Below are 19144 nucleotides of genomic sequence, written 5' to 3' on the forward strand. Positions count from 1 at the left end.
TGCAATCTGGTTTCAGAGCTGGTCATGGGTGCACCTCAGACACGCTCAAGGTCCTAAACGATATCATAACCTCCATCGATAAGAGACAATACTGTGCAGCCGTATTCATAGACCTGGCCAAGGCTTTCGAATCTGTCAATCACCACATTCTTATCGGCAGACTCAACAGCCTTGGTTTCTCAAATGACTGCCTCGCCTGGTTTACCAACTACTTCTCAGATAGAGTTCAGTGTGTCAAAACGGAGGGCCTGTTGTCCGGACCTCTGGCAGTCTCTGTGGGGGTACCACAGGGTTCAATTCTCTGGCCGACTCTTTTCTCTGTATATATGAATGATGTCGCTCTTGCTGCTGGTGATTCTCTGATCCACCTCTACGCAGACTACACCATTCTGTATACTTCTGGCCCTTCTTTGGACACTGTGTTAACTAACCTCCAGACGAGCTTCAATGCAATACAACTCTCCTTCCATGGCCTCCAACTGCTCTTAAATGCAAGTAAAACTAAATGCATGCTCTTCAACCGATCGCTACCAGCACCTGCCCGCCCATCCGACTAGCATCACTACTCTGGACGGTTCTGACTTAGAATATGTGGACATCTACAAATACCTAGGTGTCTGGTTAGACTGTAAACTCTCCTTCCAGACTCACATTAAGCATCTCCAATCCAAAATTAAATCTAGAATCGGCTTCTTATTTCGCAACAAAGCATCCTTCACTCATGCTACCAAACATACCCTCGTAAAACTGACTATCCTACCGATCCTTGACTTCGGCGATGTCATTTACAAAATAGCCTCCAACACTCTACTCAGCAAATTGGATGCAGTCTATCACAGTGCCATCCGTTTTGTCACCAAAGCCCCATATACTACCCACCACTGCGATCTGTATGCTCTAGTTGGCTGGCCCTCACTTCATATTCATTGCCAAACCCACTGGCTCCAGGTCATCTAGAAGTCTTTGCTAGGTAAAGCCACGCCTTATCTCAGCTCACTGGTCACCATAGCAGCACACACCCGTAGCACGCGCTCCAGCAGGTATATTTCACTAGTCACCCCCAAAGCCAATTCCTCCTTTGGCCGCCTTTCCTTCCAGTTCTCTGCTACCAATGACTGGAACGAATTGCAAAAATCACTGAAGCTGGAGACTCATATCTCCCTCTAACTTTAAGCACCAGCTGTCAGAGCAACTCACAGATCACTGCACCTGTACATAGCCCATCTGTAAATAGCCACCCAACTACCTCATCCCCATACTGTTATTTATTATTTTGCTCCTTTGTACCCCAGTATCTCTACTTGCACATTCATCATCTGCCATCTATCACTCCAGTGTTTAATTGCTAAATTGTAATTATTTTGCAACTATGGCCTATTTATTGCCTTACCTCCCTTATCTTACCTCATTTGCACACACTGTATACAGACTTTTTTTCTACTGTATTATTGACTGTATGTTTGTTTATTCCATGTATAACTCTGTGTTGTTGTTTGTGTCGCACTGCTTTGCTTTATCTTGGCCAGGTCGCAGTTGTAAATGAGAACTTGTTCTCAACTGGCCTACCTGCTTAAATAAAGGTGAAATAAAATAAATTAAAAAAGTTAAGAAGAAATTCTTATTTACAATGACGGCCAAACCCAGACCAGACCCTATAATCACTATGGTGTTACATATGACAGATATAATCACTATGGTGTTACATATGACAGATATAATCACTATGGTGTTACATATGACAGATATAATCACTATGGTGTTACATATGACAGATATAATCACTATGGTGTTACATATGGCAGATATAATCACTATGGTGTTACATATGGCAGATATAATCACTATGGTGTTACATATGACAGATATAATCACTATGGTGTTACATATGACAGATATAATCACTATGGTGTTACATATGACAGATATAATCACTATGGTGTTACATATGACAGTTATAATCACTATGGTGTTACATATGACAGATATAATCACTATGGTGTTACATATGACAGATATAATCACTATGGTGTTACATATGACAGATATAATCACTATGGTGTTACATATGACAGATATAATCACTATGGTACTATGGTGTTACATATGACAGATATAATCACTATGGTGTTACATATGACAGATATAATCACTATGGTGTTACATATGACAGATATAATCACTATGGTGTTACATATGACAGATATAATTACTATGGTGATACATATGACAGATATAATCACTATGGTGTTACATATGACAGATATAATCACTATGGTACTATGGTGTTTCATATGATATTTATAATCACTATGGTGTTATATATGACAGATATAATCACTATGGTGTTTCATATGACAGATATAATCACTATGGTGCTACATATGACAGATATAATCACTATGGTGTTACATATGACAGATATAATCACTATGGTGTTACATATGACAGATATAATCACTATGGTGTTACATATGACAGATATAATCACTATGGTACTATGGTGCTTCATATGACAGATATAATCACTATGGTGTTTCATATGACAGACATAATCACTATGGTACTATGGTGTTACATATGACAGATATAATCACTATGGTGTTACATATGACAGATATAATCACTATGGTGTTTCATATGACAGATATAATCACTATGGTGTTACATATGACAATTATAATCACTATGGTGTTACATATGACAGATATAATCACTATGGTGTTACATATGACAGATATAATCACTATGGTGTTACATATGATAGATATAATCACTATGGTGTTACATATGACAGATATAATCACTATGGTACTATGGTGTTACATATGACAGATATAATCACTATGGTGTTACATATGACAGATATAATCGCTATGGTGTTACATATGACAGATATAATCACTATGGTGTTACATATGACAGATATAATCACTATGGTGTTACATATGACAGATATAATCACTATGGTGTTACATATGACAGATATAATCACTATGGTACTATGGTGTTTCATATGATATTTATAATCACTATGGTGTTATATATGACAGATATAATCACTATGGTGTTTCATATGACAGATATAATCACTATGGTGCTACATATGACAGATATAATCACTATGGTGTTACATATGACAGATATAATCACTATGGTGTTACATATGACAGATATAATCACTATGGTGTTACATATGACAGATATAATCACTATGGTACTATGGTGCTTCATATGACAGATATAATCACGATGGTGTTTCATATGACAGACATAATCACTATGGTACTATGGTGTTACATATGATAGATATAATCACTATGGTGTTTCATATGACAGATATAATCACTATGGTGTTACATATGATAGTTATAATCACTATGGTGTTACATATGGTAGATATAATCACTATGGTGTTACATATGACAGATATAATCACTATGGTGTTTCATATGACAGATATAATCACTATGGTGCTACATATGACAGATATAATCACTATGGTACTATGGTGTTACATATGACAGATATAATCACTATGGTGTTTCATATGATAGTTATAATCACTATGGTGTTACATATGACAGATATAATCACTATGGTACTATGGTGCTTCATATGACAGATATAATCACTATGGTACTATGGTGCTTCATATGATAGTTATAATCACTATGGTGTTACATATGGTAGATATAATCACTATGGTGTTACATATGACAGATATAATCAGTATGGTACTATGGTGCTTCATATGACAGATATAATCACTATGGTGTTTCATATGATAGTTATAATCACTATGGTGTTACATATGACAGATATAATCACTATGGTGTTTCATATGATAGTTATAATCACTATGGTGTTACATATGACAGATATAATCACTATGGTGTTACATATGACAGATATAATCACTATGGTGTTACATATGATAGATATAATCACTATGGTGTTACATATGACAGATATAATCACTATGGTACTATGGTGCTTCATATGACAGATATAATCACTATGGTACTATGGTGCTTCATATGACAGACATAATCACTATGGTGCTACATATGGCAGATATAATCACTATGGTACTATGGTGCTTCATATGACAGATATAATCACTATGGTGTTACATATGACAGATATAATCACTATGGTGTTACATATGACAGATATAATCACTATGGTGTTACATATGACAGATATAATCACTATGGTGTTACATATGACAGATATAATCACTATGGTGTTACATATGACAGATATAATCACTATGGTGTTACATATGATAGATATAACCACTATGGTGTTACATATGACAGATATAATCACTATGGTGTTACATATGACAGATATAATCACTATGGTGTTACATATGACAGATATAATCACTATGGTGTTACATATGACAGATATAATCACTATGGTGTTACATATGACAGATATAATCACTATGGTACTATGGTGCTTCATATGACAGATATAATCACTATGGTGTTACATATGACAGATATAATCAATATGGTGTTACATATGACAGATATAATCACTATGGTACTATGGTGCTTCATATGACAGATATAATCACTATGGTGTTACATATGACAGATATAATCACTATGGTGTTACATATGACAGATATAATCACTATGGTGCTACATATGACAGATATAATCACTATGGTGCTTCATATGACAGATATAATCACTATGGTGTTACATATGACAGATATAATCACTATGGTGTTACATATGACAGATATAATCACTATGGTGTTACATATGACAGATATAATCACTATGGTGTTACATATGACAGATATAATCACTATGGTGTTACATATGACAGATATAATCACTATGGTGTTACATATGATAGATATAACCACTATGGTGTTACATATGACAGATATAATCACTATGGTGTTACATATGACAGATATAATCACTATGGTGTTACATATGACAGATATAATCACTATGGTACTATGGTGCTTCATATGACAGATATAATCACTATGGTGTTATATATGACAGATATAATCACTATGGTGTTACATATGACAGATATAATCACTATGGTACTATGGTGCTTCATATGACAGATATAATCACTATGGTGTTACATATGACAGATATAATCACTATGGTGTTACATATGACAGATATAATCACTATGGTGCTACATATGACAGATATAATCACTATGGTGCTTCATATGACAGATATAATCACTATGGTGTTACATATGACAGATATAACCACTATGGTGTTACATATGATAGTTATAATCACTATGGTGTTACATATGACAGATATAATCACTATGGTGCTACATATAACAGATATAATCACTATGGTGCTACATATGACAGATATAATCACTATGGTGTTACATATGACAGATATAATCACTATGGTGTTTCATATGATAGATATAATCACTATGGTGTTACATATGACAGATATAATCACTATGGTGTTACATATGACAGATATAATCACTATGGTGTTACATATGACAGATATAATCACTATGGTGTTACATATGACAGATATAATCACTATGGTGTTACATATGACAGATATAATCACTATGGTGTTACATATGACAGATATAATCACTATGGTGTTACATATGACAGATATAATCACTATGGTGTTACATATGATAGATATAATCACTATGGTGTTTCATATGACAGATATAATCACTATGGTGTTACATATGACAGATATAATCACTATGGTACTATGGTGTTTCATATGATATTTATAATCACTATGGTGTTACATATGACAGATATAATCACTATGGAGTTTCATATGACAGATATAATCACTATGGTGTTACATATGATAGTTATAATCACTATGGTGTTACATATGATAGATATAATCACTATGGTGTTACATTTGACAGATATAATCACTATGGTGTTTCATATGACAGATATAATCACTATGGTGTTACATATGATAGTTATAATCACTATGGTGTTTCATATGACAGATATAATCACTATGGTGTTTCATATGACAGATATAATCACTATGGTGTTTCATATGACAGATATAATCACTATGGTGTTTCATATGACAGATATAATCACTATGGTGTTACATATGATAGATATAATCACTATGGTGTTACATATGACAGATATAATCACTATGGTGCTACATATGATAGATATAATCACTATGGTGTTTCATATGACAGATATAATCACTATGGTGTTTCATATGACAGATATAATCACTATGGTGTTACATATGACAGATATAATCACTATGGTGTTACATATGACAGATATAATCACTATGGTGTTACATATGATAGATATAATCACTATGGTGTTACATATGACAGATATAATCACTATGGTACTACATATGACAGATATAATCACTATGGTGTTACATATGACAGATATAATCACTATGGTGTTACATATGACAGATATAATCACTATGGTGTTACATATGATAGATATAATCACTATGGTGTTACATATGACAGATATAATCACTATGGTACTATGGTGTTACATATGATAGATATAATCACTATGGTCTTTCATATGACAGATATAATCACTATGGTGTTACATATGATAGATATAATCACTATGGTGTTACATATGACAGATATAATCACTATGGTGTTACATATGATAGATATAATCACTATGGTGTTACATATGACAGATATAATCACTATGGTAGTTTCATATGACAGATATAATCACTATGGTGCTACATATGACAGATATAATCACTATGGTACTATGGTGTTACATATGACAGATATAATCACTATGGTGTTTCATATGATAGTTATAATCACTATGGTGTTACATATGACAGATATAATCACTATGGTGTTACATATGACAGATATAATCACTATGGTGTTACATATGACAGATATAATCACTATGGTGTTACATATGACAGATATAATCACTATGGTACTATGGTGCTTCATATGACAGATATAATCACTATGGTGCTACATATGGCAGATATAATCACTATGGTACTATGGTGCTTCATATGACAGATATAATCACTATGGTGTTACATATGACAGATATAATCACTATGGTGTTACATATGACAGATATTATCACTATGGTGTTACATATGACAGATATAATCACTATGGTGTTACATATGACAGATATAATCACTATGGTGTTACATATGACAGATATAATCACTATGGTGTTACATATGATAGATATAATCACTATGGTGTTACATATGACAGATATAATCACTATGGTGTTACATATGACAGATATAATCACTATGGTGTTACATATGACAGATATAATCACTATGGTGTTACATATGACAGATATAATCACTATGGTGTTACATATGACAGATATAATCACTATGGTCTGTGGTACATATGACAGATATAATCACTATGGTGTTACATATGACAGATATAATCACTATGGTGTTACATATGACAGATATAATCACTAAGTGGTGCTTCATATAACAGATATAATCACTATGGTGTTACATATGATAGATATAATCACTATGGTGTTACATATGACAGATATAATCACTATGGTGTTACATATAACAGATATAATCACTATGGTGTTACATATGACAGATATAATCACTATGGTGTTACATATGGCAGATATAATCACTATGGTGTTACATATGATAGATATAATCACTATGGTGTTACATATGATAGATATAATCACTATGGTGTTACATATGGCAGATATAATCACTATGGTGTTACATATGACAGATATAATCACTATGGTGTTACATATGACAGATATAATCACTATGGTGTTACATATGGCAGATATAATCACTATGGTGTTACATATGACAGATATAATCACTATGGTGTTACATATGACAGATATAATCACTATGGTGTTACATATGACAGATATAATTACTATGTTGTTACATATGACAGATATAATCACTATGGTGTTACATATGACAGATATAATCACTATGGTGTTACATATGACAGATATAATTACTATATTGTTACATATGACAGATATAATCACTATGGTGTTACATATGACAGATATAATCACTATGTTGTTACATATGACAGATATAATCACTATGGTGTTACATATGACAGATATAATCACTATGGTGTTACATATGACAGATATAATCACTATGGTGCTACATATGACAGATATAATCACTATGGTGTTACATATGACAGTTATAATCACTATGGTGTTACATATGACAGATATAATCACTATGGTGTTACATATGACAGATATAAGATCAGAGGAATGGAAAACGTGACTTGTTGGCATAAAGGTTAAAGGAGAATCACCATTTTCTCACTAAATTCTGAAAAGGAAAACTCCATTGCTGTGTTAATATCAACCATCTTGAACAATGTGAAAAACAGCATTGTTCACCAGCAACTATTGATTGTGATTCACCTTCTTGAATAAACGTGATGCGGGTGAACAGTTTCAGTTTCAACAACAACCCCGTTCAGGGTGTTGCTCTTGGCTTTGTTTTGTACCTTAGAACACGATTCAAACAGTTAAACCAGGAGCAGGAAATGAACCGGTCTGAAAAACAAATCAGTTCCCCATGTAGAGTGGAGGTGGAGGTAGAGGGAGGGAGGGAGGGAGGGAGGAGGGAGGGAGGAGGTAGAGGGAGGGAGGGAGGGAGGGAGGGAGGGAGGGAGGGAGGGAGGGAGGGAGGGAGGGAGGAGGAGGTAGAGGGAGGGAGGGAGGAAGGGAGGAGGAGGTAGAGGGAAGGAGGGAGGGAGGAGGGAGAGGAGGAGGTAGAGGGAGGGAGGAGGACGAGGTAGAGGGAGGGAGGGAGGGAGGGAGGGAGGGAGGGAGGGAGGGAGGGAGGGAGGGAGGGAGGGAGGGAGGGAGGGAGGGAGGGAGGGAGGGAGGGAGGAGGAAGAGGAGGTAGAGTGAGGGAGGGAGGAGGAAGAGGAGTAGGTAGAGGGAGGGAGGAGGAAGAGGAGGAGGTAGAGAGAGGAGGGAGGGAGGGAGGGAGGGAGGGAGGGAGGGAGGGAGGGAGGGAGGGAGGGAGGGAGGGAGGGAGGGAGGGGGAGGGAGGGAGGGAGGGAGGGAGGAAGCATTGGGGAGTGGAAGAGCAAGCAGAGTTACTGAGGGAGGTAGAGGGAGGAGGAAGAGGGAGGGAGGCAGAAGAGGGAGGGATGAGGAAGAGGAGGAGGTAGAGGGAGGGAGGAGGTAGAGGGAGGGATGAGGAAGAGGAGGAGGTAGAGGGAGGGAGGAGGAAGAGGAGGAGGTAGATGGAGAGAGGGAGGAGGAAGAGGGAGGGAGGGAGGAGGAAGAGGTGGAGGTAGAGGGAGGGAGGAGTAGGTAGAGGGAGGGAGGAGGAAGTGGAGGAGGTAGAGGGAGGGAGGAGGTAGAGGGAGGGATGAGGAAGAGGAGGAGGTAGAGGGAGGGAGGAGGAAGAGGAGGAGGTAGAGGGAGGGAGGGAGGAGGAAGAGGAGGAGGTAGATGGAGCTAGGGAGGAGGAAGCATAGTGGAGTGGAGGAGCAGGCAGAGTTACTGAGGAGGAGTGGAGGTGGAGGTAGAGGAGGTGGAGTGAGGCGGTTGCAGGACAGGTTTGTTCAGCCCCGAGGAGCTGTGGATCCTCCCAGGCTGAGATAGATATGGTATGCTCCTCCCCAGCTAACAACAAACGTTCCCACAACTTTAGAGAACGTTCCCCTTAAGAGTCTCGTTTTGGTAATGAACTAATGTTTTCATAGGAATGTTCCCATGATGTGCAATGAATGTTTCCAATAGACCATTCCCTTATTAATGTCTAATAGAACGTACCCAGAAAATGGTTACCATGTTCTCAGTATTAAAGATATGAATGTTCTAGACACGTTAAATGGGAACGTTGCAAGGACATTCAAGTGTCCAGTTTTCTGTGGGTTAGGAAAATATTCCATCAGACCTCTGAATATATTCAATATAATGTTTCATGGGAATGTTGTGGGAACATTTCTGTGTATCAGTTTTTAGGACATTGGCTTATGGTCCCAAAGAAACGTTTAATTACACATCACGTCTTGTTACTGTTGCCGAGCCAATCGAGGCCCTGATGGGTGAACCACTGATCCATTCATAGGTCTTCGTCTGATGTCAAGGGATACTCACCCTGTTTTCAACGTACACATTTAACTAATGTACATGATGACATTGTTCATGTTCATTTATACAGTAATTATTATTCAACGTTTCCTCACCTGGGATTTGAACTCACAACCTGTTGGTTCACGGATCTCCCCTCTAACTCCTCCATGTCTGTGTCAGCTGTCAGTTCATCTAACTATTCTCATCCTTCATTTGATTTACTTCTTTCAGAAATGTTAGAGCTCTTTCTGTATAGTTTTCTAATATTGGTGGGGGGGGGGATGTTAACCTGTTTTAATGATATTCCTGAATCACTATGTTCAATCAAATAGTTTTACAGAGTTTAAATTGACTTCAAAGTGTATTCTCCCTATTGCTGACATCTGCCAAGTTGTTTAATCTACATGAGTGCCTTGTGAAGAGGGGACAGGTTCTAATTATACTGGCCCAAAAAGCATTAAGAGATATCCCTTATGGTTAAGGCACCATGCAGGAGCACCACTGGGCTCTACACCACAGAGAGACAGTAGGAGCACCACTGGGCTCTACACCACAGAGAGACAGTAGGAGCACCACAGAGAGACAGTAGGAGCACCACTGGGCTCTACACCACAGAGAGACAGTAGGAGCACCACTGGGCTCTACACCACAGAGAGACAGTAGGAGCACCACTGGGCTCTACACCACAGAGAGACAGTAGGGGCACCACTGGGCTCTACACCACAGAGAGACAGTAGGAGCACCACTGGGCTCTACACCACAGAGAGACAGTAGGAGCACCACTGGGCTCTACACCACAGAGAGACAGTAGGAGCACCACTGGGCTCTACACCACAGAGAGACAGTAGGAGCACCACAGAGAGACAGTAGGAGCACCACTGGGCTCTACACCACAGAGAGACAGTAGAGGCACCACTGGGCTCTACACCAAAAATAATAAAACCTCCCCAGGAAAACTTTCCAGGAACCGGAGTAAAACATCCTCAGAACCTCCCTGGAACCGGAGTAAAACATCCTCAGAACCTCCCTGGAACCAGATTAAAACGTTCTCAGAACCTCCCTGGAACCAGATTAAAACGTTCTCAGAACCTCCCTGGAACCAGATTAAAACATCCTCAGAACCTCCCTGGAACCAGAGTAAAACATCCTCAGAACCTCCCTGGAACCAGATTAAAACGTTCTCAGAACCTCCCTGGAACCAGATTAAAACGTTCTCAGAACCTCCCTGGAACCAGATTAAAACGTTCTCAGAACCTCCCAGCAACCTAAAAATAAAAGCTTCCCAGAACAGGCAAAACTTTCACTTCTGTTTTTAGAACTTTTACATTTTTTTTTCTTCAGTTTTACCGATCAGGAAATGTATAGCTCCGTTCCCACAATCAATGTGAAATCAAACTTCTACAACTTCCAAGGAACCAAAATTGTGCTTTGCTACGTTTCTACCAGGCCCTATGAGCCCTATTCATTAAAATCCATTTCGCTGTAAAATCAGACAGTCTTATGTCTTTGGGGAAATTAGCATTTAAATGACGTGTGGACGAGAGCTTTCCTTGTCATGCCAGCCTCGTCAACTAGAGCAGAACCAGGCTTTTCCCTCTCTGATTACGTATGAGCCACCTCCAAAGCCCCAGACTGTGTGTTAACCAGCAGGTGGTTTACCTGTGTATGTGTCTGTGTGTGTTTGCACATGCAGCGCACTTTTGAGGATGTGTAATTTCCTCAAGTACTTTCAACGACCGTGGACCATAGCTGACCTTCGGGTAACGTGTTGGGTGGGTACTGGAGTACTGAATTGGGAATTTAGATAGCGAGGCAGCCTACTGGGAACACGTTGGTTGAATCAACGTTGTTTCCATGTAATTTCAACGAAACTATTGATATCTGTGCCCAGTGGGAGGTAGCCTAGCGGGTAGCCTAGCGGATGGCCTAGCAGATGGCCTAGCCGGTGGCCTAGCGGGTAGCCTAGCGGGTGGCCTAGCCGGTGGCCTAGCGGGTGGCCTAGCGGATGGCCTAGCGGGTGGCCTAGCCGGTGGCCTAGCGGGTGGCCTAGCGGGTGGCCTAGCGGGTGGCCTAGCGGATGGCCTAGCCGGTGGCCTAGCCGGTGGCCTAGCGAGTAGCCTAGCGGATGGCCTAGCGGGTAGCCTAGCGAGTAGCCTAGCGAGTAGCCTAACGAGTAAGAGTGTTCGAATCCTTTCAAATCTGTCGATGTGCCCTTGACCTAATTGCTCCTATAAGTTGCTCTGGATAAGAGTGTCTGCCAAATTACTCAAATGTAACATGAAAAGCCTGAGAAGAGAACGAGTTAGACTTTGGTTGCAAAAATTGCACCATTTCAGAGGCACTTTCTAGCGCTGCACTGGGCCTGATAACCTTTTTCATCACGTATCTGACCTGTGAAAAGAACATCTAAAGGAAATATTACAGACATCATCCTATATTGCCAACACATGAAAAAGCTTTATTGTGGATAAATGCTAAGAATTTTTTGGTTGTTGTTGTATGTAATGAATAAGTCCTCAGGCTAACGAGCCTTCATCTGTGTGTTTGCTATTCGTATAGTTTCTTCTGTGAGACAGTGCACCTCAACTAAAGTGTAGTCATTATTTATTTACTGTTTTAGCACAAACTGCTGGAATGTCACTCTCTCTGTTCCAAAACACATCTAACACCATCTCTCTCTCTCTCTCTCTCTCTCTCTCTCTCTCTCTCTCTCTCTCTCCCTCTTCCCCTCTCTCTCTCTCTTCCTCTCTCTCTTCCTCTCTCTCTTCCTCTCTCCTCTCCCTCTTCCTCTCTCTCTCTCTCTCTCTCTCGTCCTCTCTCTCTTCCTCTCTCTTCCTCTCTCTCTATTTCTCTTCCTCTCCCTCTCCCTCTTCCCCTCTCTCTCTCTCTCTCTTCCTCTCTCTCTCTTTGTTTTTTCTTGTAGTTGGGAAGACGTCTCTGATCACGAGGTTCATGTATGACAGCTTTGACAACACATATCAGGTAGGTATCGGAGGCACCACACTGCCGTCAGGCATGCCACTGACACGCTACATTTTTGTATCGGTCACTCACTCCATCAATCACAGCAGTGAATAGACAGAATTGACCCATCCCCCGCTACCACACCCACAGATTCAAACACAGCTGTGCCTTACATTGATCCACTAAGCGGCTGATTCTATGGTTGCGCTGCAAGAATGAGCTGAATGTTTTCTGTTTGGTGTCAAGGGTGTCAAGCTTCTAGGTTATCAGAGGTAAACAACATGAGGTAGTATATTGTGAGGTAGTATATTGTGAGGTAGTATATTGTGAGGTAGTATATTGTGAGGTAGTATATTGTGAGGTAGTATATTGTGAGGTAGTAGATTGTGAGGTAATATACTGTGAGGTAGTATATTGTGAGGTAATATATTGTGAGGTAGTGGATTGTGAGGTAGTATACTATGAGGTAGTATATTGTGAGGTAGTATATTGTGAGGTAGTAGATTGTGAGGTAATATACTGTGAGGTAGTATATTGTGAGGTAGTAGATTGTGAGGTAGTAGATGGGAGGTAGTAGATTGTGAGGTAGTGGATTGTGAGGTAGTGGATTGTGAGGTAGTATACTGTGAGGTAGTATATTGTGAGGTAGTATATTGTGAGGTAGTAGATTGTGAGGTAGTAGATTGTGAGGTAGTAGATTGTGAGGTAGTGGATTGTGAGGTAGTGTACTGTGAGGTAGTATACTGTGAGGTAGTATATTGTGAGGTAATATACTGTGAGGTAGTATATTGGATGAGGTAGATGTTAGTGTTTGTCCCTACTGTGTGCATAGTAGAGATAGGTTTTTACTGTATACATGACCCACTCAGCATTTTAATTTGACCATGGGGGGAGGGGAAAGTGTGTTAATGCTACTGCATTTATACTGCAGCAATATGACTGATATGAATTGAGTGTGTGTGTGTGTGTGTGTGTGTGTGTGTGTGTGTGTGTGTGTGTGTGTGTGTGTGTGTGTGTGTGTGTGTGTGTGTGTGTGTGTGTGTGTGTGTGTGTGTGTGTGTGTGTGTGTGTGTGTGTGTGTAGCTGAGCAGTATGAGAGCCTCTGTGTGGGCTGGCCCAGCCACTGAGGGCTTTAATGACATGGTGTTCAAAGAGACAGCTCTGAAACATCAACATTGACAGACCTCAGAAGATTCACACTCTTTCCCTCATTACCACATCTCCTGAAGGAGGGCGGCAGGTAGCCTTAGAGGTTAACAGCTTTGGGCTGAAAGGTAACTGAAAGTTCGCTGGTTCAAATCCCTGAGTCGAATAGGGTGAAACATCTGTCAATGTTCCCTTGAGTAAAGGACTTAACTCTAATTGCTCCTGTAAGTCACTCTGGATAAGAGTGTTTGCTTAAAAGTAAAAAAAAAAAAAAAAAGTCAAATTTAAAGAGATCTTAAAATCAACCAGCCCGTCTCCATTTCTAGATGTTCAGTATAACTACAGTGCTAACGCTCTAATTAGATTTGGATGGTGTATTATGAGTACATGCTTTGTGGTAGCTCTCACAATGGACACTGTATCCCCTTCTATCCCTGGATTCAATGGCGCCAGAGGGGGATGGCTGCCGTTTTACAGGCTCCTAACAAACCGTGCTATTTTGTTTATTTTTTCGCATTGTTTGTAACTTGTTTTGTACATAATGTTTCTGCTACCGTCTCTTATGACCGAAAAGAGCTTCTGGATATCAGAACAGTGATTACTCACCTCGAACTGAACGAAGATTGTTTCTTTAATGAGTCCGACGCGAAGGATATACTGCTTCTCCGAGACCAGGCCCAAATCCCTGTCATTCGCGTGAAGAAATGAAAGAAATACAGGGTGTACGGAGATCGGGGTGCCTTGTGAGAATTCGTCGCTGAGTGGGTAACCAGCCTCTACCATCCGTTCTATTGGCCAACGTGCAATCACTGGATAATAAACTGGATGAGATCCGATCAAGACTATCCTACCAACGGGACAATAAAAACTGTAATGTCTTATGTTTCACCAAGTCGTGGCTGAACAACGTCACAGATAATATACAGTTGAAGTGGAAAGTTTACATACACTTAGGTTGGAGTCATTAAAACTCGTTTTTCAACCACTCCACAAATTTCTAGTTAACATACTATAGTTTTGGCAAGTTGATTAGGACATCTACTGTGTGCATGACACAAGTAATTTTCCCAACAATTGTTTACAGACAGATTATTTCACTTATAATTCACTGTATCACAATTCCAGTGGGTCAGAAGTTTACATACACTAAGTTGACTGTGCCTTTATACAGCTTGGAAAATTCCAGAAAATGATGTCATGGCTTTAGAAGCTTTTGATAGGCTAATTGACATAATTTTCGTCAGTTGGAGGTGTACCTGTGGATGTATTTCAAGGCCTACCTTCAAACTCAGTGCCTCTTTGCTTGACATCATGGGAAAATCAAAAGAAATCAGCCAAGACCTCAGAAAATAAATTGTAGACCTCCACAAGTCTGGATCATCCTTGGGAGCAATTTCCAAACGCTTGAAGGTACCACGTTCATCTGCACCAACAATAGTACGCAAGTATAAACACCATGGGACCACGCAGCTGTCTTACCGCTCAGGAAGGAGACGCATTCTGTCTCGTGGAGATTAACGTACTTTGGTGCGAAAAGTGCAAATTAATCCCAGAACAACAGCAAAGGACCTTGTGAAGATGCTGGAGGAAACAGGTACAAAAGTATCTATATCCACAGTAAAACGAGTCCTATATCGACATAACCTGAAAGGCCGGTCAGCAAGGAAGAAGCCACTACTCCAAAACTGCCATAAAAAAAAGCCAGACTACGGTTTGCAACTGCACATGGGGACAAAGATCGTACTTTTTGGAGAAATGTCCTCTGGTCTGACGAACCAAAAGTTGAACTGTTTGACCATAATGACCATTGTTATGTTTGGAGGAAAAAGGGGGAGGCTTGTAAGTTGAAGAACACCATCCCAACCATGAAGCACGGGGGTGGCAGCATCATGTTGTGGGGGTGCTTTGCTGCAGGAGGGACTGGTGCACTTCACAAAATAGATGGCATCATGACGAAAGAAAATGATGTGGATATATTGAAGCAACATCTCAAGACATCAGTTAGGAAGTTAAAGCTTGGTCGCAAATGGGTCTTCCAAATGGACAATGACCCCAAGCATACTTCGAAAGTTGTGGCAAACTCGCTTAAGGACAACAAAGTCAAGGTATTGGAGTGGCTATCACAAAGCCCTGACCTCAATCCTATAGAAAATTTGTGGTCAGAACTGAAAAAGCACGTGTGAGCAAGGAGGCCTACAAACCTGACTCAGTTACACCAGCTCTGTCAGGAGGAATGGGCCAAAATTCACCCAACTTATTGTGGGAAGCTTGTGGAAGGCTACCCGAAATGTTGACCCAAGTTAAACAATTTAAAGGCAATGCTACCAAATACTAATTGAGTGTACGTAAACTTCTGACCCACGGGGAATGTGATGAAAGAAATAAAAGCTGAAATAAATAATTCTCTCTACTATTATTCTGACATTTCACATTCTTAAAATAAAGTGGTGATCCTAACTGACCTAAGACAGGGAACTTTTACTAGGATTAAATGTCAAGAATTGTGAAAAACTGAGTTTAAATGTATTTGGCTAAGATGTATGTAAACTTATGACTTCAACTGTACAGCTGGCCAGGTTTTCCATGCATCGGCAGGACAGAACAGCTACATCTGGTAAGACGAGGGGTGGGGGTGTGTGTCTTTTTGTCAATTAAAGCTGGTGAGCGATGTCTAATATTAAAGAAGTCTCGAGGTATTGCTCGCCTGAGGTAGAGTACCTTATGATAAGCTGTAGACCACACTATCTACCAAGAGAGTTCTCATCTGTATTATTTGTAGCCATCTATTTATCACCACAAACTGATGCTGGCACTAAGACCGCATTCGCTGTTTAAGACCATAAGCAAACAAGAAAATGCTCATCCAGAAGCGGTGCTCCTAGTGGCCGGGGACTTTAATGCAGGGAAACTTAAATCCGTTTTACCTCATTTCTACCAGCATGTCACATGTGCAACCAGAGGAAAAACAACTCTAGACCACCTTTACTCCACACACAGAGACGCATTAAAAGCTCACCCTCCATTTGGCAAATCTGACAATACTTCTATCCTTCTGATTCCCGCTTACAAGCAAAAACAAAACCAGGAAGTACCTTTGACTCGCTCAATACGGTAGTGGTCAAATGACACGGATGTTACACTACAGGACTGTTTTTCTAGCACAGACTGGAATATTCATCCAATGGCATTGAGAAGTATACATCCTCAGACACCGGCTTCATCAATAAGTGCATCGATGACGCCATCCCCGCCGTGACCGTACGTACATATTCCAATCAGAAGCCATGAATTACAGGCAACATTCGCATCGAGCTAAAGGCTAGAGCTGCCGCTTTCAAGGAGCGGGACACTAATCCTGTTGCATATAATAAATCCCACTATGCCCTCAGCCGAACCATCAAACAGGCAAAGCTTCAATAAAGGACTAAGATTGAATCCTACTGCACCGGCTCTGACGCTCGTCAGATGTGGCAGAGCTTGCAAACTATTACGGACTACAAAGGGAAACCCAGCCGCGAGCTGCCCAGTGACGCGAGCGTACCAGATGAGCTGAATGCCTTTTATGCTTGCTTCGAGGCAATCAAGACTGAAGCATGCATGAGAGCACCAGCTGTGCCGCACGACTGTGTGATCACGCTCTCCGTAGCCAATGTGAGCAAGACCTTTAAACAGGTCAACATTCACAAGGCCGCGGGGCCAGACGTATTACCAGGACGTGTACTCAGAGCATGTGCGGACCTGCCTAACTGACTACCGCCTCATAGCACTCACGTCGGTAGCCATGAAGTGCTTTGAAAGGCTGGTCATGGCTGACATCAACACCATTATCGCAGAAACCCTAGACCCACTACCATTTCACATACCGCCTCAACAGATCAACAGATGACGCAATCTCAATTACACTCCACACTGCCCTTTCCTACCCGGAAAAAAGGAACACCTATGTGAGAATGCTATTAATTTACTACAGCTCAGCGTTCAACACCATAGTGTCCTCAAAGCTCATCACTAAGCTAAGGACCCTGGTACTAAACACCTCCCTCTGAAACTGGATCCTGGACTTCCTGACGGGCCGCCCGCACGTGGTGAGGGTAGGCAACAACACATCTGCTACACTGATCCTCAACATGGGGGCCCCTCAGGGGTGCGTGCTTAGTCCCCTCCTGTACTCCCTGTTCACCCACGACTGCATGGCCAAGCACGACTCCAACACCATCATTAAGTTTGCTGACAACACAACAATGGTATGCCTGATCACTGACGACAGGACAACAACCTCTCCCTCAACGTGAGCAAGACAAAGCAGCTGATCGTGGACTACAGGAAAAGGCGGCCCGAACAGGCCCCCATTAACATCAACTGGGCTGTAGTAGAGGCGGTCGAGAGTTTCAAGTTCCTTGGTGTCCACATCACCAACAAACTATCATGATCCAAATACACCAAGACAGTCGTGAAGAGGGCACGACAACACCTTTTCCCCCTCAGGAGACTGTAAAGATTTGGCATGGGTCCCAAGATCCTCAAAAGGTTCTACAGCTGCACCATCGAGAGCATCCTGACCGGTTGCATCACTGCCTGGTATGGAAACTGCTCGGCCTCCGACCGCAAGGTACTACAGAGGGTAGTGCGTACGGCCCAGTACATCACTGGGGCCAAGCTTCCTGACATCCAGGACCTCTATACTAGGCAGTGTCAGAGGAAGGCCCCAAAAATTGTCAAAGACTCCAGTCACCCAAGTTATAGACTGTTCTCTCTGCTTCTGCATGTCAAGCGGAACCAGAGTGCCAAGTTTAGGTCCAAAAGGCTCCTTAACAGCTTCTACCCACTAGCCATAAGACTGCTGAACAATTAATCAAATGGCCACAAATGCTTTTTACACTGAACCCT

At 40.7% G+C, this 19144-nt stretch overlaps 1 protein-coding gene across 1 annotated transcript in view; it reads left to right on the top strand.

Moving 5' to 3' along the window:
* LOC123727857 (ras-related protein Rab-6B) overlaps positions 1–19144 on the top strand; it is a 199321-nt gene that overhangs the window by 80342 nt on the left and 99835 nt on the right. Inside the window, exon 2 of the mRNA XM_045697479.1 lies at positions 13071–13129. Coding sequence (XP_045553435.1) covers positions 13071–13129 — 59 coding nt within the window. The remainder of the gene's footprint in view (positions 1–13070; positions 13130–19144) is intronic.

This window comes from Salmo salar, chromosome ssa16, assembly GCF_905237065.1.
Source record: "Salmo salar chromosome ssa16, Ssal_v3.1, whole genome shotgun sequence".
NCBI classification, from domain to species: domain Eukaryota; kingdom Metazoa; phylum Chordata; class Actinopteri; order Salmoniformes; family Salmonidae; genus Salmo; species Salmo salar.